Source organism: Festucalex cinctus, chromosome 14 (genome assembly GCF_051991245.1).
Source record: "Festucalex cinctus isolate MCC-2025b chromosome 14, RoL_Fcin_1.0, whole genome shotgun sequence".
NCBI lineage: Eukaryota > Metazoa > Chordata > Actinopteri > Syngnathiformes > Syngnathidae > Festucalex > Festucalex cinctus.
In genome coordinates this window covers 16165001-16189391 of record NC_135424.1, presented here as the reverse complement: position 1 = coordinate 16189391, position 24391 = coordinate 16165001, and the positions used below count along the sequence as shown (strand labels likewise).

The window sequence follows — 24391 nt, the reverse complement described above, 5'->3', positions numbered from 1 at the left end:
TTATATAACACCTTAAATTTACCTGTGACTACCACAAGATTATACAAGTAATAAAACACAAGGAAACCTTTGAATCAATGTGTGATACATAGCCTATGCTAGCTAACTAAGATTGCGGAGAGTTAATGCTAATATGCTAAATTTACACTCCTCAAACTTTGCAGCAACCTTGATATTCTGATGAGTTAAAAAGGAAGTCAACACAAAAACATTCCCCAACTAGTCTAAACACGGCATTCTGATTAATATTGCTTTCGTGGAATGTGAATTAATCAGCAAAATCCACCCATTGTTATCCCTCTCAGGGGGCAGCTATTTTGCCAGTTGCTGTCGACTGAAAATGACATCACAGTTGCTCAGGGCTCAGGTAAAGACCAATCACAGCTCAACTTGTGAACCATGACCAAACTCAAAAAACAGGTGAGCCGTGATTGGTCGCTACCTGAGCCCTTAAGTCATTGTGATGTCAATCTCAATCAATTGACCTGCATGCATTGAACTAATTTGGTCCAGTTCCAATACGTACAGTTTTATTGATATTGTCTTCAATACAGTCGAAATGGAGAAGATGTGTCTGAAGTGGAAGTACATTGCTTCAAACAAAGATGTTCATCATAAACATGGCATTTTACTGTAAATCATGTTTCCATTGGTTGTTCATCTCCGCAATTTTAACAGTACATGTTGGAGAACACAAAAACAAACGTCAACCAAACACAAATTTCAATACACATCTTGTTGGTCAATTAAATATCCGTGACTGAACCATCAGTGGAATTTGAGTCCATCTGGCTGCTTGGTTCGGTCAGGATGAAGATGGGGCCCCCGCTCAATGTGTGCTGACGCTGAGATGGGGCACCGCGACGGACACGTCGCCGACATGGCTGAGTGCAGCGAGAGTCTCCCAGGCTGCACACCAACACTTGACAGTGGAGGAAGACCTGCTGCAAACACACAGGATAAAGCATCACCATTATATAATAAATGCTATTTGGATAGCCGATTCATTGCTATAGAGCAGACAGTAAATAAATAGAATTAGCTACAATTATCAAGAACAGTGGGTAATGAACATATCGATGTCTAATAGTCACAGTCAATAATCTAAACAACAGACTGCCATACTATCATAAGCCCACTCACTCTCTCTTAAGCCATCTGTCTCCCAGCAGGCTGCTTTACTCACCCGATTCTCCTTGCCAATGAACTTGAAGACAGGGACCTGGTAGTGCCTGGAAAGCTGGTCCTTGGACGTGTACTGAGTAACGGTTTCATCCGAGATACACCTGTTCACAAGACGCACAGCTTAGGTCTTTACAGGGGTTCTCACTGTGTTGTATCCATCCCTCCATTCTCTCAATTGCTTATCGGTATCAAGACGCGGCTGTGCTGCAGCCCATAACAGCTAATTAAGTATTGATTATTTGCAGAATAGCTTTATTTGACTTGTAATTTTATGTCGTTGTAAAGCAGTTTGAACAGCCTAATTGCCAGAAAACGTTGACCTGACAGTCGATTGGGGGGGCAAAAAATATAACAAAAATAATTCTCAACAGATCATCAGCAGCCAAGGTCAGTGGTGTTTGACATTTGATGCGACACATAAGTTTCACTGTCCTATAACTGTCAATCATTTCATTCCCTCGACAGCAGGCACTTCGAATATGGCAGAAGCCAACACATTTCTCTCACAGTAGAATGAATGTAGTAGTCCAGCTTCTCTAAAGGTTAGGAGGCCACGTACTGTAAGTCAGCTTTTTTTGTTGGAATTGAATTCAAGAAGAATTTTATCCCCTGTTTATTTTGAAATGTTCATTAGCTAGAAAGGTGCAACATCACAAAGAGTGGGAGAGGGTGTTAAGCTCTCCATTTTTAACTCCTTGCTTTCTCACATTGTGGGCACAAAAAGATAGAGCTCAAAAAGATAGAGCTAGTGTGTTATAAGACGGCATTGTTGTTAACAAGAAGAGGCACTTTAAGGTTTGCTCCACTTATTGTTGTTTTTCAAGTTTTACTGAAAACAGTTATTAGTATAACCATACAATTAAAGTAGCTACTTTCTTAAGTGCCAGGGTGCATTTATGTGCTCAACTTGTTTCAAGCCTTTAGTAGATGTAATTTATTTGACTGAAACTGCCTCTTAATGCCACCACTGTTAATTAAACAACAATTAAAGAGGCATCAATACTATACAAAACAGCAATCCTGTCTAACAGCATGCAAGTGTGCCATGTACATTATCTAGAGCAGTTTTGAATCAATATTTATCTGATAACATGACAAAAGAATGAAACTTTCAAATAAATTGCATCATACACATCCGATATTCTGATTACTAATAGGATTAATTTTGCATTAAATGAAGAATTAAAAGCATTTATTTATTTATTTATTTATTTATTTATTTATTTTATTATGACTACAAGGGTGTTTTGCAAGTCGAAGCTGTAATTTTCTCTGACCAATCAGAGCATAGAAAATTGCTGACATCATCAAATGTGTGAACAAATTTGAAATCCAAATGGAGCAGTCTCATTTGTTATCCAGTTTAAAGGTGGCGTCAACCCTCCAAAAATCTTTACACTACTACTACTACTACTACTACTACTAATACTAATACTACTACTACTAATAATAATAATAATAGATTTTATTTGTAATGCATTTTACATTGATAAAATAAACGTCAAAGTACACAGTACAGGCAACAAAAGCAATGGAAGCACACAGTAAATAAAAATAAAAAAACAAACAAACAGGCAATTGAAAGTCAGAGTAAAAAAAAAAAAAATCAGGAAAAAAAAAATCAAAAATAAAAACCAACCAGGAAATATAAATAGGACTAATAATATGGTCTATGCAGCCAAAGTAATCTAAACAAAGCATTCTGATTAATATTGAGTTTGTGTAACATGAGTTAAGCGGTGGTCACAACCAATTACGACTCATCTACTTTCTGAAGCTGAGAAGTGATTGGTTGTTACCTGAGCCCTGAACAACTGTGATGTCATTTCCAGTCAATAGGAAGTGGCAACATGGCCGCCACATGAGATGGATAAAAATGGGTGGATTTTACTCTTTAGTCATATTCCACAAACACAATATTAATTGGAATGGTGCATTTAGACTAGTTGGGGAGCATATTATTACATACATACATATTATTATTTAAAACATATTATTATGTACATCTTCTAAATCATAAACATAAACATAATATTATTTTAATAAATAATAATAATTTTGAAGGTTGACTTCCACTTTAAGTTACATCGGCCAGCACTGCTTAAGTTATCACATAAAACGATTACTACACGCACGGCTTGAAAAAATGAATTCAAGAGAAAAAATGATACAATTTCATGGAACTAATACTACAAGTTAGATTGTAAATGTGTCCTACCTGCTATTTCGTCATTTGTGCAGCAGTTGAAAAGTGAATTTGTCTGTGAAACAACTCACCCGTCTTTTATGAGGTAATACTTGATGGCCTGGTCAGCTTTGGGCCCTGGCGTCGCAAAGCAGCTCTCTACCAGGGCAGACAGTCCTTCCACCCTCTCTTTGGGCTCCACCCCAAAGAAGAGCGAGTCGTGAAGATGCAAATGAGGCGGCGTGCGGTAAGGTTGAGAAAACTCAGCGTTCTTGAAGAGCTCCAGCGAGAAGGGGAAGACTCCCTTGCTGTGACCTGCCAGCTCCAGGGCCGAGCCGCGCTGACTTGCCTGGTATCCGTCGGACACTTGGTACTCTCTGGGGAACTCACAAGTGATTGGCACTACTAACTTACTGGTGCGTACTATCAGGTCCCTGCTGCTACCTGGACTGGCCCTGGGAAGGCCTGTCACCAGGTTGGTTGCCACTATCTTGTCATCTGTCACCTGCGAGGGAGGTGTCGATATTGTCATTAGTTCTATGGAGCACAATTGATGATTCTACCATGCGTGACTGACCTCTACAGCTGTGCCACACGTCTTGAGACTGAAGTTGAGGTTGATGTGTGTGCCATTGGAGATACCACGACATGATGAGTTGGAAAGAAAAAGGTCCAATCCTCCAACAATGTCCTTTGGTATTGACACTGTAATGGAACTTGGGTTGCACTCCACTGGCACTGCAATGTATTCACATTAGAAGGGAGCTAAATCCACAAATGTTTTTGAATGAATACACTGAATGTGCCAGCCCAGCACTAGTCAAAAGATGGTACTATGTATATTTCAATTGCGGAATAAGAATTAAACAGAATAATTTAGCAATCTAGTAAAAGAAAGCTAACATAAAATGCCTATAAAAAGGAGTCTGCCGTCTGTCGCCCTCCAGCCGTCCGGACAAGAGGCCAAGCAGCTAGCTGGTAGCCACTAGCCGCTAAAGCCAGTACACTTCTGTTGTATACCTTTTTAATCAATGACCACATATAACTAGTAAATGCTTGGTGTAATAAATTAGCATGATCCCAAGATGGAGTTATGCGACGTTAGTGGTAGCAGTATATTGTATGATGGCAACACAGACATTAGCCATGATCCCACAATTAGTTGGCGAGATACTGGCAAGTGGATATGTCTGATAAGCGAGTTAGATGCAATATTTTGGCTTTTTTTTTTTAAGAATATATTCTGAGTAGGGTGGCGCGGTGGAACAAGTGGTTAGCATGTCTGCCTCCCAGTTCTGAGGTCTCTGGTTCGAGTCCAGGCTCCGGCCTTCCTGGGTGGAGTTTGCATGTTCTCCCCGTGCCCGTGTGGGTCTTCTCCGGGTACGCCGGTCCCCTCCCACATTCCAAAGACATGCATGGCAGGTTAATTGGGTGCGCGGAATTATCCCTAGGTGTGCTTGTGTGTGTGGTTGGTTGTCTGTCTCTGTGTGCCCTGCGATTGGCTGGCAACCAGTTCAGGGTGTCCCCCGCCTACTGCCCATTGCCAGCTGGGATAGGCTCCGGCACTCTCCATGAACCTTGTGAGGAATAAGTGGTCAAGAAAATGCATGGGATGGATAGATTTACATAAACAGCAGCTGATAAAAAAAATATTTACCACTCAGAATATAACTGAAGGTTTTGACATCTTGGGTTTCGTTTCCGTTTTAATAGCAATTAATACTGAAAAAAAAAAAGTATAAAACTTTATATACCTTTCTGAAATATAGTGAGAGTGTTATATCACAGAACATTACAATTTTAAAGGCAAGGGTAATTTGGGGGCAAGTTTTGGTCATAAAATTTGAGCTTAACTTTGTTTTAAAGTAAAATTTAGTTTACTGCGGACAGCATTGTGGTCTAGTGGTATATCTGCCTAATAGTTCTTAGGTTAAGAGTTCAATTTTGCTCTTGGTTTTTGATGGGGTTTTTTCCCCCCAATAATTGTGCTGTGATGAAGTTCTTATTTGAGAGAATTTCAATAGAGATGTATTTTATTTGAAAAATAATAATGGACTGCTGTTGTTATCATTGACGTCATCATTGTCACAATAACAAAAACGGCTGTTGTTGTTGTTGTTGTTATTATTATTATTAGTTATTATTATTATTATTATTATTATTATTATTATTATTATTACTACTACTCTTCATACCCAGACATGTGCGTGTATCATGGCTCAGCTGCAGTCCTCGAGGACAGTGACACCGGTAGGAGTTGTGCAGCGTTGAGCAGCCATGGCTGCAGCCTCCATTGTTTACATGGCAGCCTGCCATCTCTACAAGACACACATGAGAGCAGAAAAGAAAGGTTACATCCAAGTATTTCAAAAACGCCAATGTTGGTAGAAATTCTAGAATTCAGTACAGTACCTCGACAGTTGATCCCGGCTTCATCCAGCACTCGGCCCGGACCGCACTCACACCGTCTGGATCCTTTGGTGTTGACGCAGACCTCAGCACAGCCACCGTTGGCCTTCTCACACTCATTCACGTCTGAAAATAACACAAACGCACACCTGGGTCACACAGCACATGGCTTTTAATTGACTTGAGTGCGGGCGGCACTAGATGAGTCACCTACAGGGATGAGGATGACAAATTCCTTTCAAGGCTGACTTTATAATACTGGAGGGACAAGTAATAATAAAGATGGAAGAAAGAAGAGATTTGTTAGGGTAGAGTGAGGTCATTATTATGTATCCTTCAATCATTTACCAGCCAAACCATTAGGTACACTTGCCCGGTGAAACTAAAAAGGTATGTAATGCAAAGATAACAATGCTCAGTTGAAGGTAGTTTAAAAAGCTACCATATTAGAAATAGCGGGGAGGTGATTTTAACACGGTCTTGAACCCGTTAATAGATCGTTCTAATAATACGATATATACAAGGCGATTACGATCCGCTAAAGTAATAGATGAATATATGGAGGATTTTGGCCTCAGCGATGGCTGGAGACTTCAAAACCCAACTAAGAAGGAATTTACTTTCTTCTCTGCTGTGCACCGATCATTCTCAAGAATTGATTTTTTCCTTACAAATAATTCTATTGTTGATAAAACTGCTATAAAAATACATTCTATAATTATAAGTGATCATGCACCAGTCTCCCTCACTCTACAAATTGACTCTACCTTTAAACCTCCCCCGATATGGCGTTTTAACATCTCATTACTGAAAGACGTAGAGTTTGATAAAATTATTAGAAGGGAGTGGGCAGATTTTTTGGAAATAAATGACTCTCCAAATATATCTCCATCTCTTCTCTGGGAAGCAGGGAAAGCGGTAATTAGAGGGAAAATTATATCATATTCAACTTATAAAAAGAAACAGGATCAAAAATTAGAAAAATACCTGGAAGATAAAATTAAACAACTAACGGATGAATATGTATTAAACCCAAATAATCAAATATGGATAGAACTACAGAATATAAAAATACAGTTAGATAACATGTTATCTAAAAAGACAGAGTTTATAATACAACAGTTGAGATATAATAATTTTGAACATAATAATAAATCAGGTAAATTCCTGGCAAATCAACTTCAACGGAATCGGGAAAAATCTCTTATAACGGCTATTAAAGATATAAATGGTGAATGCACACAATCACCAGAAGAAATTAACCATATTTTTTATAACTATTATCGAAATCTATACACAGAAATTAATAGACCTAACCCTGAATATATTGAGGAATTCCTAAACAGCTTAAATATACCTCAGTTATCTATTGAACATAAAGATATTCTCGATACCCCGCTTACTATAGATGAGTTGTATCGTGCTTTAGACAGTATGCCTAATGGCAGAGCACCTGGTCCAGACGGCTTTCCGGCTATATTTTTTAAACATTTCTGGTTAATGTTTGCTCCATTATTTCTAAGAGTAGTAACTGAAATTAAAAGTAAAGGTGATATACGTCAAGATATGAATATAGCAGCAATTAAACTTTTATTAAAGCCAGAAAAAGACCCTACCCTCCCGTCAAGTTACCGACCGATATCACTAATTAATACCGATATTAAAATTATCGCTAAGGCCTTGGCATCTCGATTAGAGACGGTAATCTCGACAATTATTCATAGTGATCAAACAGGTTTTATTAAAGGTCGTCATTCTACTAATAATATTAGGAGACTCTTTAACTTGATTAGTATGTCACAGCGGTATGATAAAAAGGCAGTTGTTATTTCGCTGGATGCAGAAAAAGCATTCGATAAAGTTAACTGGTCCTTCCTCTTTGCTGTCTTAAATAAATTCGGCTTCGGGGAGTCATTCATTCAATGGGTCTCAATATTATATGATTCTCCTAAAGCTACAGTTACTACTAATGGGATTACATCACAGAGTTTTACTTTACAAAGGGGAACAAGACAAGGGTGCCCAATTTCTCCTTTATTATTTGCTATATTTATTGAGCCGCTTGCATTAGCTATACGTCAGGATAGACGGATCCAAGGAATCCACTCCGGGACAATAGAACATAAAATTAATCTATATGCCGATGATATATTACTCTATTTAGAAGAACCTGCTATCTCGCTAGGGGAAGCATTTAAATTAATAACTAAATTCTCTCACTTATCAGATTACTCTATTAACTGGACAAAATCAACATTATTACCTCTTACAGAAAATTCATGGAATCCTACAAGTCAGGATCCACACTACTCCTTTCCTACAGGTAATTTAAAATACTTAGGTGTTAAAATTTCACCTAAGTTAACTGAATTAACTTCTTTAAATTTTTCACCATTATTGGATAGTATCCGTAGTGACCTGGAGCGCTGGAATAATCTTCCGATCTCTTTAATAGGACGGATAGCTACTATAAAAATGAAAGTTTTACCAAAGATTAATTATTTATTTTCAATGATTCCATTTAAACCTACGTCTAACTGGTTCCAATCGCTGGACTCTGCTATCATAAAATTCTATTGGAATAAAAAAAAAGCCAAAATTAGTCTATCTACTCTTCAGGAAAGTAAATCTAAAGGAGGTTTAGAGGCACCAAACTTTATGTACTATTATCTAGCTAATCAACTACAATATCTTGTGCTATGGACACAACCCAACAGAGATACTAACTGTTGGTTGGAATTGGAGCAGAAGGATTGTAATAATCTTAGACTGTCAGATTTACTCTTTATTACAAAATCAATAAGACGACATAATTGTTTTAAAAACCCAATGATAGCCGCCACCCTGACTGCCTGGTGGACGGCATTAGAAATTACAAACTCCCAATTGGCGCCCTGTGGGCTCTCTCCCATTTGGCATAACCCCGACTTTCAACTTAATAATCAGTCGTTCCATTTAAGCCTATGGGAGCAGAAAGGAATTACACACCTTCATCATCTTTTCTCAGATAATAAGTTTATATCGTATACAAACTTGGTCCAGAAATATGAAATAAAAAAGGGAAATTTCTTACATTATCTGCAAGTTAAAAATATGGTTAAGAAACAAATCCCAACACTTCAGGATACGCTCCAACTGCCTGTCTTAGCTAAAGATATTATGAAGCTTTCTCCAACAACAATAAAGAAAATATCAAAAATATATAAGTTATTTTTATACACAAATAAAACGTATTTACCGACTTTAAAATGGGAAAAAGACTTGTCTATAGTTCCGGAACCAGACTTTTGGACCCAAATCTGTGAAAATGTATTTAAAATGACCAAACAGACAAATTTGCAACTTATCCAATATAAGATACTTCATAGAACATATATTACACAATATATGATGAAAAAAATGGGACTCTCTGACTCCGACATTTGTCTCCAGTGCTCACAAAACACTGCCGATACTTATCTTCATGCTTTATGGTCATGTACTCCAGTGCTGCATTTCTGGACTAAAATCTTGGAAAAGCTCGCTGATATATTAAACTGTAGGCTTCCTTTATCTCCAAGACTGTGTTTACTAGGTGACTTAACAATAACTGAGCTACCATGTAAACAATCTCAATCTATATTTATAGCCCTTACTATTGCTAAAAAAATAATCCTTGTCAATTGGAAAAATAAACAATCTCTAAATATCGACCACTGGTTAAACTTACTAATAAATTATATCTCAATGGAAAAAATCTCTGCCTTAAATAAAAATCAAGTATCAAGATTTAAACAAATATGGTCTATGTACATAGAATATTTTAATCTCAATTTGGCAACTTAATCCTGCCAAGATTCTGCCTGTTAACGAGAGCCACCACATCGTTACAACTTCTGTTTTCGCTGCTCCTGTATTTGGTATTTTGTATCTGATTGTTTTTATTTTTATATAGTCAGGAACCTAGTTGCTGCTAGTGGGCTCGAGCATACCACACTATACGACACTATACTCAATAACTCCTTAAGATCTATTTCTAGTGGGCACTAAGCATCAACACTTGGTGTTACTGCATGCTAATTAGTCAATTTTCTTGACGCCGTCCCCTGTGGTCGGGCGGGGGTGGTTCTGCCCCCCCCCCCCCCCGTTGTCTGCTCGGTGGCGGTTGCGTCTTGGCCGCTCCCTGGGCCCCCTGTGGGGTGCGGTGTTGGGGTGCTTCCCCTGGTGCCCGGGGCGGCGCCGTCCCGGCGCGGTCCGCTGCTCCGTGCCCGGCGGCGCGGTTCGGGGTGGGTGGGCCTCCGGTGTGCCCCGTGGTTCCCTCTCCCCTCCCCCTTCCTCCCCACCGTCGCCTCTCCCTCCTCGCCTCCTCCCGCCCATCCTCCTCTGCCTCCCGGTCCCTTTTCCCTTGTCGCCCTCCCTCCTCCTCTCCCCCCCCGCCTCCTGCCCTGCAGCCGCCCTTTCGCCTTCTTGTCGTCTTCTCCCCGCTTCCCCCGCCCCCCCCCCCCTTCCCTGTCTGCCCTGCGGCCCCTCCCCCTCCCTCTCCCTGGGCCTGGGGCTCCCTCCCCGGCCCGGGCGTCGGGCTCCGGGGGCCGGGCGAGGGTTTGGGGCCTGCCCCACTCCGGTATAACTCCTGGCGCCCCGGGCGGGCTCCGGTGGCCGGTGGGCTGTCCGGTAGCCCTGCTGCGCTGGCTGTCCGCCCATTGTGGTGCCGGGTGGATGAGGTGGGGGGCGGCAGGGGGTGGGGGTGCTGGGGGGCGGGCGTGCCACCTACACCCGCCGGGTTGGGTGAGGCCCCGCTGGTCGCTCCTCTTACTCACTTCACTAGCTTGCACTATACACTTTGTAAATATACACATAGGGGACACAACACATTTCTTGGTGGGGTGGGGAAGGGTGGAAACACCGTCTTCACCCTTCAACTCCCCTCCAATTTTAATGCACCTCACGTCCAAGGGGAGGGGTGAGTTGGGGCGGGGAGCCATCAGAGGGGATGGACTGCAGTGCCTGGCAGCGCTGTGGTCCCCCCCATTTGTGTCCCTGCCCCACCACTTTGTCCCTCCATTCCCTTTTTTAATGCACCACACATATACATATTCATTTTTTTGGGGGGGATACGGGTGGGTCGGAATAGGGGAAATTTTTTCCCTCTGCTCCGACTCACCTGCTCCCAATTTTAATGCACCACACGCACACACTTGTATATACACTGGGTGGGGCCACATTCACGGTGTAAGGGTAGAGCTCGCCAGTCGGCGAGCTGGCGGACTCAGTAACAGGGTTAGGTGTCACTTGTACTCTGGCGTGACGACCGGGGCCTCTCCCCACCGGGCTCGGTGTTCTGGTGTTCCGCCTTCTCCCCTGGTGCTTCCTCCTCTGCTTCCCCCCTCCCGCCGCTGTGCAAATCTCGCGCGGCTGGAGGTGGGGTGGGCACATCTTCCCTCTCTGCGCTGCTGCCCGGTGCCGGTTTCCGGGGGGGGGGGGTGGGGGGTTCTCGCGGGGGGCCGGGTTCGCGGGGGGGGGGTGGCGGCCGTCGGGGGGGGGCGGCTTGTTTGGGGGGGGGTGGAGGTATGGGTGGGTGGGGGGTTGGGTGCTGGGGGTCGGGGTGTGTTCGGGGGTTTGGGGGTCGGGGGTGGTGGGGCCTGGGTCGTGGTGGATGGCGGGTTTGGGTGGGGTGCGGGGGGGTCGTGGGGGGATGGGGGCTGGGGACCGGTGGGGCGCTGTGGGGGCCCGCTGGGCCTCGTTCTGCGGCCTTGGGCTCGGGGGTGTGGGCCGGGGCTGGGGCGGGGGTGTTCCGGGTGTCTGGGTCGGCTCGCCGACCGGTGTCCGCTCGGGTGGCTTGGGGGTGGCCTTGGTGCTGCCGCGGCCTGGGGATTCCGGGGGGGGGGGGGGGGGGGGGGTGCTCGCTTTGCTGGACCGCGGTTGACGGCTTCTTTCTTTGGTGGTGGTCCTTATGCATGCCAGATCCGTCGCACCAGCATCTACTGAAACTCAACAGAAGTACCCTCTCCCTCCCACAGCCCCTTGAATCAGTTGGTGCTGGTGTCTGTGGTTCTCACTTTGCTTTATCTATCCTTCCCTCCTTCCTCTCTTTAGTTTTTCCTCTGGTCACTTGAGATCTTAATTTATTAGAAGTATGAGGTTTCTGGGGTTGGCATAAGACTCCGGTTTTGTAACCACGCAGGAGGGGTCTTGTTGGTGCTGGACTTCACTTTGATGGATTGGATGTACTGGCTTCTATTGATCTCACTCTGCCTTATCGATCCTTCCCTCCTTCCTCTCTTTAGTTTTTCCTCTGGGCTCTTGAGATCTCGCTAAATTTGCTGGAATTTAGAGGCTTCCGGGGTTGGCGTAAGACTTTGATTTTGTAATCATGGGGAAGGCAGGAAGTGTTTGGTCGGTGCTGGATGTCACTTTGATTTACCTTTCTTTTCTCTTTATTTCTTTTTTTTTCTGACCTTTTCTCTGGTCTCCTGACCATTTAAATCTCACGACTCTGGCAAGATTCGGAAGTACCTGGTTAAGGCGAAGGGTAATGGGATATTTATAAGGTTTTAGGTGAATGAATGAGTATAAATTTATAAGTATTTGCACACACGCACGCAAACGCACGCAAACGCACACACGCAAACGCACGCACGCACGCACGCACGCAAACGCACGCACACATACACACACACACACAAAAAAAAAAAAAAGAAAAAAAAAAAAAAAAAAAAAAAAAAGAAAAGAGCAATGATGACAAGACGTTGAATCGGTAAGACTACCGAATGAACAATTCTGAGCTCTTCAAAAAAAAAAAAAAAAAAAAAAGAAATAGCTCACAGTATATGTGCAGTGCAATTTTACATCACTCTTAACTTGAATGACAAGAATAAACAGTTTGGCAGTGTTTTTTTTTTTTTTTTAAATAGCTGTTTAGCTGGAGCTCATAAAGGTTTACTTAATGAAGTGTAATGATTATGAAGTATTCAGGCTAAGTGGTTAGTGACGCACTAGTAGAAAGAAGAAGAAGGATGAGAAGAAGAAGAAGAAGAAGAAGAAGAAGAAGAAGAAGAAGAAGAAGAAGTTCGGTCACTATTAGTTCTGTTGTTACTTTCTCATTTTCCTGTAGGGCCTATATTGTCATCTGTAGCAAATCTTGTCTCCTCCACTCTTCCTTCCTGTCATTTAATCTCACCCAGGCATGTTTGTCCGTCTGGTCCCAGAACAGTTCCAGTAGCACAGCGACATTCCGAGTCAGGACATGTTGGACCGACGCATGGAACTTCATCACAGATGTCATAGAAATCTGTGTGACACAAAAAAATGACAATTCTCAAGTAACAATAACAACAGATAAGGGAAAAGACCATGAGACAATGCATTGCAAGTTCGACTTACGAGCACAGTATACATGGAAGCAAACTGAAGGTCTGGGCAAGCGGTACACAAAGTAACCCCCAGTGCAGGCCTTCACATCCACACTGGCGTTCCAATGGCAGCAGTCCTCTCCAAAACTGGCGCACACTGGCAGCGTGACGATGCCTTCCTGTGGCTGGGGGTGGTTGCCATTGAGCCAGATGGGAGCGTGGGTGCCGCAGTGGTTCTCCGAGATGCAGAAGGTGGGCATGGCGTCCCCTGCCATTCCTGTGAAGCGATACCACTCCCCGGACATGTGGCTATCACAGAAAGGACTCCCGGAAGACTGGTTGATGTGATACTCTGTGTTCCTCCATGGTTCATTCAGACTGATGTAGGCAGAACATGGGTCCGGAGCTGAGGGCAAAGATAATAGATCATAACACGATGATAGCAAAATGATAATAACCTTGGATTAATGTGGAACCTTTCCTGCAAAGGACACTTTATAATATTATGTCTGAGTGATTAAGATGATGACTTTATAAGGAAGTAATGAGTTTGAATTGTAGTTTGAAAAGCGTTATGAAAAGGACTCTAATGGTTTAGCAATGAGCTTCCCAAAGTGTGGGATGAGACCAAACGGGGCAGATAATCACAGTACTAAGTAGTGGTGCCAACTTCCAAAGCTAAAGTAAAAATATACTGAACATTTTAAAGGGATTTGCTAACAGAACACATACAAAACTACACTTTTAGCTGAAATTTAAGGATTTCACCTTCTCTTAAATTTGTGAATTAAGATTACCCCCCCCCCCCCCCCCCCCCACACACACAGTATATATATTATAATAATATATATATTCATGAAAGAAATGCTGAACATGCTAGCATCAAAGCTAATCATCCATTTAATTCAAAATGGTGGCGCACACACCCAGGTGGCCATCAATAACAGTATACATACCGTATAGCCTATAATGTATAGCATGGGAAATGACATTATTATTTAAAATGTATTCAGCTCAAGCTATTTTAACCAAAGTTGGTGCGCAATAGCAAATATTGCTGATTAGCATGAAATTCTCCAGCGTCTTTGCGTGTCTGTAAACTTGGTTGGTGTCCTGTTGCTTTAAAAAAATTGCTGTTGTGAATGATTGTGAGTAGCCTAACAAATGTTTCTTTTCCTAAAAGTTGTTAAGGCGTAACCTACATATGCTAAAGCTGGGTTCAAGGTAGCATCGAAGAACTTTTCATATTTAACAACCTTTTCCTTGGTCATCTTGCCCAGTTAGGAAAGTTCCTAGGCAAAACTCAGAAGACACAGAAACACCTGAAGAGTCACAGAAAGGCAAAATGTCACTGTTTCTTGACTTTTACGTTCTGTTGATTATATCGTTTTCGGATTCTTATTTTAAAAGTGCAAAATTGAACTCTCACATTCTCAAAACAAACTCAGGCCCATTGTTTTGGGCCCAAGCCCTAAATTATGAATAGGTTGTTTCATCAGTCATAAACTGCAACTGGCTTCAGGTGCTTCCCCGAATCCTTATGGCTCACCTCCTCAGTTCCTCCTTTTTCTCAATGCTCCACTGTCAACTCATTGTTTCATGAAATGTGTTCAAATCAAATTTTCTGTAGCGGGAAAATTCATTTTATATCCACTCGACAAGAGTTTAAAGTATGACCTCCAGTTCCATGCTTAGTTAAATACAACTGTAAGCAGGCGAGGCAATATTATTTTAGCAATTTGTGTTAAGTAACCATATAACTGTGGGTATTGTTTTTCTGTTACAGTTGTCTCCTAGGAAGCGGAATAACAATCCAAAGGATACAGTACAACCAAATCATCTGAATAATAGCTTCAATAAAACAAATTAACATTTTAAAATGGCCCAAACAGAACAGACCGAAAGCCTGCAATTGAAAATCTGTGGGGTAATCAGACGGGGACTGTACAAGAGACGTCCTTGAAGTGCCTCAGCTCTCCAAGCATGTATGGATTGTACAGACTGCTGTTGCTTTTATGATTCAACTGAAAATATCAATCAACTGTCAGACAGTTTATTCCTTTATCTCACAGTGTTTCGACCTAGTTATCGCCACGAAAGAAGACGTTATTCACCCAAACAACTAGGGATGTAACAATATCCAAACATCACAATATGATATTATCACGATATGAAGGCCACAATAGGATAATTATCATGATATTGTGGGGTGGTTGGCGATACAAAAAAGGGTCACATTACTGTAAAAAAACAAAAAAATGAAAATGAGCACATACTAAGAAAAAATATATATTGTGCTTTTGTACATTATTGCACTAATAATAACACTTAATATTGAGGCACTTGCTAATGCATGCACACATTGAGTTCCTCCACATATTGACTACGTTCACACGCCTATGACATTCTCCTTTATCTGACCATTAGCGTCTATTTTAAACATAGAAGGGCCAAAACATGCCTTGTGAAAATTAAACTGCACTAAAAACTAGCCACCAGAGGGTACTAGAACTGCACAAATGGCAATCCACCTGACTTTTTAAACAAATTTGCTGCTTTTAATATCGTGACGTGATGACGGTGATATATTGTGGCAGTTTTAATATCGTGACGTCATGATATTGCCGTTATCCCCAACACGCTGTGTGTAACAAAACAACTGACAGTAGAACACAATAAGAAACACTTAACTTGAGAAATAGTTTTGTCTGTAGAAGTTATAAATGAAATAAGGAAAGCTAAATTAAAGTATAAACAAAAAATACACATGCAGTACAGAATCCATTTTAAAAAAAGAAAAAAAAAACACTGAATATCTATTATAGTTGATTTAAGGTGTGCTTGATTTATTATTGATATTGTGCTGAATGATAACAGAAGTTATCTCAAGGCGAAACTGCCTGCTTCCATAACGAACAGAACCATGACTCCGTGGGGGGTGGGGCACCATCTGCCAACAGTTGGCTTGAGCCAAAGATACAGGAAAGGAGGGATGGTCATGATGTTATTGCACATAGCAATAATGGTAAACGTGTGCAATACTAATACAAGATTACCATCGGACTGATACTGATAATGCTTGTGATGATATTAACAATGAACAATCTGCTGTTGAATTAGCTCTGGAACTTAACAAGATGAGGTAAATATCCTTCTGGGTTTTTAGAAAGGAACAAAAGTCACTTGAGGACAATCAACAAAATGAGCAATTGATGATCTTTCTCTTCTGGTGTAATTAAGATGCAAAAGGAGTGAAATCAGAGGGACGTGACGGCAGTTTATTATAGCTGCTGGCTTTCCATTGACTTCAATTGATACATAAAAGTTTACGGTGACATTAACAACAATTTGCATTCAAGCATGTACTGAATTTAGCACAGTTTCTGGATATAATACAATACGTACGCTTTGCTAAATACAATCACATAACAATGCAGACATATTTTTTATACTCACTGACAGCTGTGACTTGGAAAACTTCTTGGAGTAGAACAGTAACCCAAAAATGCATTATGCTGGGAAAAATGATATTGCACCAACAGGTCAGTGTGGAGTAGCATTTATTGTTCATCCCTCAGTTGCGTCTGCTTTTAATAGGCGCCTCTTATCTGTAAGTGTGCAACTGTCATGGCTCACCTTGACCTCCTATTTGCCAAATCACAGAAATCACATTTGCATTGTTTCACACTGCATGTCCGTCCCATCGCTCACAACTTCAATTTCCTTTAGCTGTAAATAAAGGTATTTTGTATAATAGCGCAGCATTAGAATTAGACAAGGAGTCTGTGTTGTGTTAAAGTAGTGAGGGTTTTGAACACTGTAATTCAGGATTACCTTTCACAACAAACTGAAACATTCTCACACAGTTTTTATTTTTTTAAATGTTTCGTTCTAATTGAGTTGATTACTTTTAGTGTTAGTTTTATTGTTTTTAACATAAGAAATACTTGTTGCAAGATAATAGTATTAATAACAATACTAATAACTAATAATAATAATAGGGGCGGCGCGGTGGGTGACTGGTGAGCATGTCCGCCTCCCAGTACTGAGGACTCTGGTTCGAGTCCAGGCTCCGGGCTACCTGGATGGAGTTTACATGTTCTCCCCATGCCCGTGTGGGTCTTCTCAGGGTATTTCGGTCTCCTCCCACATTCCAAAGACATGCATGGCAGCTTAATTGGTCTCTCCGAATTGTCCCTAGGTGTGCATGGATGGTTGTTCGTCTCTGTGTGCCCTGCAACTGACTGGCAACCAGTTCGGAGTGTACCGCCTACTGCCCACAGCCAGCTGAGATCCAGCACCCCCCGTGACCCTTGTGAGGAATAAGTGGTCAAGAAAATGGATGGATGGATGGATGGATGGATGGATGGATCACCGACATAAACGTGTTAAATATGACACAAATTCAATTACTGGTAACACAAATAGATATGACAAGGATTAACGTCCTAGTTATAACATCATGAACTGCCCCATGCAATGCATTCATTGCAAAACAGGTCGATTTAACACGTCCGGAACGTATACAGGCAAAGTGTTGCCGCGTTCCATTTGCATTCGTGTTATTTTTCGGAACAATATAATTACAGTTGAGATCCGTAATTTAGGTGTTTCACGAAAATCTGCGTATAAATGACGGCAATTGTTTTTAGTTATATACCGTTTTTCCGATGCGGTCCACTTGATAATATATTTTCCTCCACGCGGCCCCAGAGCGAACATGAATTTGACACACCTGCAGTAGAATGTGAGTTTTAGTTGACTATATTTCAGTAGTTTGTGTGAGTGAAATAAAATTTGCCTGTGTTTCAGTAGGGTGGCTGAGAGCATTTTCGGATAAGAATCTTTCAGTATTGCGTGAGAGCATTTCAGTAGTGTGCATGAGAGTTTGAAGCAGAATTTAGAGTGTTTCTGTAGTGTGTTTTTCAGTAGGGTGGATGAGAGCATTTCAATAATGCATATGCGTGCGTGTGAAGGGTAATCGTGAATTACGAAGTTTCTGACAGCCCCTTATAATGTGTCATACAGATCGCTGACATTGCAAGCAGAAGAAAGCAGATGCTTCACAAACACTCAAGCAGCGCTTACTTTAGGGTTGCGTTTTCAGTTTCTTATATGTAATTAAATCAATGAAGACATCCATTCAAGTTGCTATTTAAGGGTAATGAGGTGGAAAATGCCATGCTTTTCTTTTGTGACTACTCCTGGAAATAAGACATTGATTTCCTTCTTGGCTCAGGCAGGATTAATCAGCTTTCACCGTGGACACAAGTTTTGGAGGCTAAAACACGAGCAACTGGCACAACTTGGTTCATGACAGCCAGAGCTGAATCAGCACTTATGTCTTTTATAAAAATCTATTTACATATTTTCCCCTCAAACTGCTGCTATATGTCACACTACACTATTCACTTTCAACAAAATAAGATTTGTTGCTTTTACTGTGTATATATACATATTTTTAAATGCATTCCTGGTGCATACGTAAGTACACAGTTCTTGTCACATCTATCTGACAGGATGTGCAAAGGAAGAGCCTGAGAAGATAGTCAAGGTCTTGTAAACATGTCGACATGACACATGAGCAGACAAAAATAAAACAAAAACAGCCAGCGGACCACAAGCTCCAAAACCTGGATAAGGATTTTATTGATAATTGAATTACATTTCTCTTTTATACATATTTCATAAATGATACAGGATTTTACACTTTTTTGTTTTGTTTTTTTTGCCAATATTACAGCATCATGTTAACAGAAACAGAACGTCCAGAAGGACACAACACAAATAATAACAAAAAAAAGGGAGGTCAGAATGGAGTACAAGGTCATTTCACTCGTATATGCTTCACTCTTAAGTGCACAGCAGAAGTTCAAAAACACACATTCAAGATAGAAGAGTAATTTGGACAACAAAAAGAGGGGATGAGGACAAGAGCGGTATGTGTTCGGAGGTGTTCCCCTCCAAAAGCTACCACGTGGCACCTGACATTTTCCTTTAGAATCACGTTAGGACGTTAGGAAGTTGAGGTCAGCAGTCAAAGAGCCTCTTTACTGGTGCGCTGAGGATTTGGGACTTTTGTCATTCTGGGAGCATAAATGCAATGCAGTAAATAAATAAAATGGATGTGCTTGAGGTGAGATGGCGAGCGGCTGATCGGTGAGGATCAAGTTCAGCAGAACTAATTCTAAACACGCAGGCCGGTCCACTGCTAGGAATCTCTACTAACAACGTTCTGAAATTAGCTTTTCCTTTTTTTGTATACATCTTTTTTTTGTTTTTACATAATTTCCCATGTAAACATACATTCATGCAACACCCTCTTTATATAAAGGTCTCTATAGTTGATGTATTCAGATTTTCAAAACACGAGGGCCTGGGGCAAGTAACTGGACGGTGAGATTAAATAAACAAACAAAAAGCTAATGAGCAAAGAGGACAAAGATCACCTCCAACAAGGAAACAACTTCACTGTGTGTGCAACAGGAAAACCATTGTAAGCCAGCGACAGATATGAATGGGATGAGGGATTTATCATTATTGACAAGCTGCAATGGTGGCAAAGGATTCACATCGATGCTAATCTGATGGTTCACTCAACCATTAACATGCCCATTCAACACGTCTTCTCATTTAATGAGGAAGTCAACCCCAAAATGTTGTATGCAGCCCCACGGTATTCTGATTAGTATTACGTTTGTGGACCATGAATTAAACAGCGTTTTTATCCATCTGAGGGGACGGCCATTTTGCCACTTGCTCAGGCTCAGGTAACAACCAATCATGGCTAAGCTTGCAAATGTCACATGACCAAACTCAGAAAATCGTTGAGCCATGATTGGTTGTTACTTTAGCCCTGAGCAAGTGTAATGTCATTCGACAGCAAGTGATAAAATGGCCGCCCCCTGAGATGGATAAAAATAGATGGGTTTCGCTCATTAATTTGTATTCCACAAATGCAATATTAATAGTATATATTGTTGTAAAAAAAAAAGATTTTGGAATTGACTTCGCCTATACAACGCTGCCAACAGTTAACTGTCACGCCATCAATTTTTTATTTTTATTTTTTTAAATTAAGTTTTACCCAAATGATTCCTTGTCAACACTGTCAAAATCCTTAATCATCCCAAAAGGCACCTTTTCCCTTTCAAGATAATGCACATGTGCACACACACAATCAACAGATTAGACCGAATCCTATCTGTATGGGTAACTTTTAATTGGATGTAAACATGCATTTTAAGAGCAGATTTGGAGTTAAATAAGATCTGCTCATAGGATTAAGTCAACTGTCGGCTCTCGCTCACACACAATGTTTGTTGACAGAGGGGGGGAAATGAGTTTAGACCTTTCTGTACAAAGGAGTATTGCGGTCACAGAGAAAAGTGGAAAAAAAAGGAACATGAGAAAAATGTAACAGAAAAGTTGTAAAGCAATTTTACAGGAAATGTCAAAATTTCCACATAAATGGAACTGTCTGATATCAGCAGTCTCTCCATACCTTCCATGTAATAATTCTTTAATATCAGTGAAAGAAGAAAATGTTGCTTGCTTGCAAAATTACTTTTCTGCATGGTCCTAATACTCCTTTGTATTTTTGGAGGCATTGACAAAACAGTCAGAGAGAGGGCCACCAATCCTCACTCAAAAACAGAAAAGATATTTTTGTCCTAAACGTATGACTTCTATAAGCACAGACTTAACCAATCAGGGGATGACAGAGTGCCTTATACACAACTAACTATGTGAGACAAAGAACAGTTTCCATTCGAGTAGAAAATGACTATGGCGCGTCTACACATTCACAAACTTCTACTGAGGGCATACCACAGCATGCAGTCTACCCTGCCTTGTCATGGAGGGAGCAGGGAGGTGGAACAGCGACAGTGGGGAGAGAACGCTCGCTCGCAATGAGGCTTTTATTGAGTGGAAATTCACGTGTGTGGGATATGATGACATCTTGGACGAAAATGTACACATTTTAAAGCAAAATCTACGGACATGTCAAACTGCCAATGTGTACTCGTAAATATTGACCGTCAAATATGTTGAAATGTATTTAAATATTGAGTACGTTTAAACATACTTGCAAATATGTGAATGTGCATTCGAACGTACTTTGTAGGCTAAACGTTAAAAATGTAGCATTTTTTCCCCCATAATGCCATAATGCCTGTGTATAAAGTGATGAACGGAAATCAAGCACCATAAATAGAAAAAGACATAAATCATAAAAAAAATGTGAATAAACAATATTTACTTAATTTTCAAACATATTGATATAATTGTAGGTCAAATGATAAAAAAAAATAATAATAAAAAAATAAAAAAATAAAAAAAATTATTAACTCATTCACTGCTAGCCCAGTTAAAATTGATATTTTTTTTTAACGTCTATAGCCGTCAATGGCACTGAATGAGTTAATTAACTAGCGAAAGCGCTAATACTGCATAGCATTATGGGAAATCATGCTAACCTTTTAGCATTTAGCCTAGACGTACGTTCGAACATCATATTTAAACGTATTTTTCAGTCAAAAATTTTTACTCTACATTGACTTCCATAGAAATTCCCATTTGGAGTGTTTACAGGAGTCTGACCGCCAAATCAGGCTTGTTCTAGTGGAACAGAGTTAAAGAAATCATGTATTTAATAATGTGTTTTGTTCTCTATGACAACATGATGAACGTGATGATGGCGTGGCAGACGCTGTGACATTTTAAAACGAGCTCCTCCCCCCACTGGGAAACAACTAGCATCTGGTCATTCAGTTTATTTGATTGTATACATATAGATTTATTTTATATTCATTTCATAACAAATATACTATGGCTTTCAAAATAAAAAGTGCCAAAATATTTATTTTTTTTTGGAATAAAAGAACACACAGTGATGTTGTTGTCGGTAGTACTCTCATACTTGCGCAGGCTGGGCTGCCCGGGAAGAGGAAACAGTGTTTTTTTTTTTTTTTTCTCGACGGACTCCTATCAAAGGTCACGTTGAGGAAGGATGGCGGTCCGTCAACCTGGAGGAGGCGTGGCCAGAGAAGAGGCAGCAGAGTTCAGCCACAGGAAGTCAGCGTCTCTTTGAGCCTTGCTTGTAAACTTGTTTCATGTGTGGGATAGAGACGCTCCCCAGAACCTGGCCCCCGACACACACAGGTAGTACACAGAAATAACTTCCTCCGTGCTGCAGGGTCAGGTTGTGGTATTTCCTGTTTGCCCCTCAGGTTCACCGCAGGCTGTCCATTCAGAGGCTAAACAAAGTAGCCAAGTAGCAAGTTTCACTCCACCATCACTGTGAGTTTTTTTTTCTTTTTTTTTTTTTCTTTTTCTCTTGTGATTTTCAGTTGCAATTCCGAACAGTTGGTTTAGTCAGGGAAGTAAAAAGGGGAAAAAAGGAGGAGGGGGGGGGATTCCCAACTTGAAGAGGGGGATGCAGGAGAGATGGAGAGGAAGGCAGGTTTCATATAAGGCAGGGATGGGGAACGTGTGGGCGTGGCTAAGGGTAGAAAAGGGAATGCTGGAGGGAATTACTCTTCCCATCAATCTTTACCACCATTGAGCTGTTGAACCGGGAGCTGGAGCTGGAGCGGGTCCCTAAGACGTTTCAGATCCAACTCCACCTAGAGGACACATTTTATTTTTTGGATAAAATCATCCAAACTTGTCAACAAAGTCTAATTCTTTTTATGCTTTACTTTTTTATTAACTTTATAATTAATTTCTCTCAGTATCATTTTTAACCAGTATTAATATCAAACCTATAAATAGTTCTTTTTTTTTCTCTCAATTGAGTTGTAGGTTTTAATAAGAGTGGGAAAAGTTGTGAAATCATTTATCCTGGGCTTTAGCTTTGAAGAGGGGTATGTCGACTTTTGATATCCACTCTATGTATTGTAAATGCAAGCATAGAAACGCTTTGACAAGCAATTGTACCTCAGAGATATCCTCTTTGAGCTTGTTATACTTCTCAATGTCAAAGCGTGTCCTTTTCACCCCCTTGTGGAGGAAGAGCAGATACTGTCGGTCTCTGGCGTCGGGATACACGTACTCCTGCAGGTGACAAAGAGAAACCGCATCTTCTGAGCACCAATTTATCAGACGTTCTTGGTGATGCGTTGCCTAGCAGATCAGATTAAGCTTATTGAAATAGCTTGGGTAGAGGTGAATTATGAATGCGGAGTAAAAGGGCAACACTGTCACAGTATCAGCCTTTCAATTGGGACAAAACTTATATAATTTGGGGAGGACGTTAGAAAGGCGCTCAGCCGAGTTTGCTGTAATACTGCAAATGCTGTCTTTTTAACTTGTCCTCTACTTAACCGGAAAGTATCAATGGGTTCACATTTTGGAGGAATTTAAGTGTCAGTAGTTATTACTGAGCCTGTTCTCACAAGAATAATGTCGAATTTCATTTCATCAGCGAAATGAACATTGTGTCCACTGTGACAGAATGTTGTACCTGCAAAGGATTAGGCCTTCATGATTGGTTGGTAAAGTCAAGTGGAAATGCCTTTATGAAGTATTTATTGCATGACATTTAATAATGCTAAAATGTTTCTTAACTCATTCAAACCACAAAACATATAAATATGTTTAATACTTTTTCCTTCACTCCCAAAAATGTATATGTATAAAAACTTAATTATCAAAGCCTCATGTATGCTCTAGCATAAAAAACAAACATAATTAATACGTTTTTGGGAGTGAAGGACAAATTATATAAAATACAAAAAGAAAAACAAAAACAAACTTATAAATACATATAATAAAGTTTAATACGTTTTTTTTTTTAATGCTAGAGCATACAGGAAGCTTTGATAACTATTCAAACCCAAAAATGTGTAAATACGCTTTTTAATATGTTATCCTTCACTTCCAAAAACGTATTTATACGTTTTTGTATGCCCTAGCATAAAGAACATACAGGAGGCTTTTCTAGCTCATTCAAATCCAAAAACATATAAATACATTTTTATACGTACTGTTATTTTTTATACATATATTTTTCCATCACTCCCATGTATGTTTTTTTTTTTTATTAGACTTAGACTTGACTTTATTATTATTAATTTAGAGCATACAGAAGACTTTGATACAGCTTCTGACATGAAGAGGTCACTTAAAGCAATGGTATTATTACAAAAAAAATGGCTAGCAGGTGGCAGCAGAGTATAAGAGATCAGCCAGGGCAATGTTGCAACAAACTCTTTTTGCCAGTGTTTTCAACAGGTTTGTGAATAACGATGAAATGGAAACGGATACAGGGCGGCACGGT

At 40.6% G+C, this 24391-nt stretch overlaps 2 protein-coding genes across 5 annotated transcripts in view; both read right to left on the bottom strand.

Annotated features, from left to right (window-relative positions):
• Positions 1-608: 608 nt before the first annotated feature.
• On the bottom strand, positions 609-16654 carry oit3 (oncoprotein induced transcript 3). 3 transcript variants are annotated; one of them, XM_077495409.1, is made up of 10 exons: positions 16564-16637; positions 14364-14429; positions 13139-13513; positions 12936-13046; positions 5783-5905; positions 5566-5688; positions 3948-4108; positions 3463-3875; positions 1187-1286; positions 609-944 (listed from the first exon to the last, which is right to left on the bottom strand). In XM_077495409.1, exons 1-10 carry the CDS (start codon positions 16616-16618, stop codon positions 747-749), a joined length of 1725 nt encoding a protein of 574 aa, XP_077351535.1. In that variant the 5' UTR covers positions 16619-16637; the 3' UTR covers positions 609-746. The 3 variants fall into 3 exon arrangements, with proteins under 3 accessions (XP_077351535.1, XP_077351536.1, XP_077351537.1); XM_077495410.1 differs by having other exon boundaries at positions 609-941; XM_077495411.1 differs by lacking the exon at positions 14364-14429 and having other exon boundaries at positions 16564-16654.
• Positions 16655-18732: 2078 nt separating this feature from the next.
• The window catches only part of mcu (mitochondrial calcium uniporter), a 76783-nt gene continuing 71124 nt past the window's right edge, over positions 18733-24391 (bottom strand). For both annotated transcript variants that reach the window (XM_077495821.1, XM_077495822.1), the window contains exons 8-9: positions 23050-23166; positions 18733-22736 (exon numbers count right to left, since the gene is read on the bottom strand). In XM_077495821.1, coding sequence (XP_077351947.1) covers positions 22656-22736; positions 23050-23166 — 198 coding nt within the window. In that variant the 3' untranslated portion in view covers positions 18733-22655. The remainder of the gene's footprint in view (positions 22737-23049; positions 23167-24391) is intronic.

Excerpts from the sequence above, each read along its gene's own strand:
- oit3 (XM_077495409.1), bottom strand. The coding sequence starts at position 16,618 with ATGCATTTTTGGGTTACTGTTCTACTCCAAGAAGTTTTCCAAGTCACA. Across the intron at positions 5,689-5,782 it reads AGCCGGGATCAACTGTCGAG|AGATGGCAGGCTGCCATGTA; the intron begins GTACTGTACTGA and ends TGTGTCTTGTAG. Across the intron at positions 1,287-3,462 it reads TATTACCTCATAAAAGACGG|GTGTATCTCGGATGAAACCG; the intron begins GTGAGTTGTTTC and ends TCTTGTGAACAG.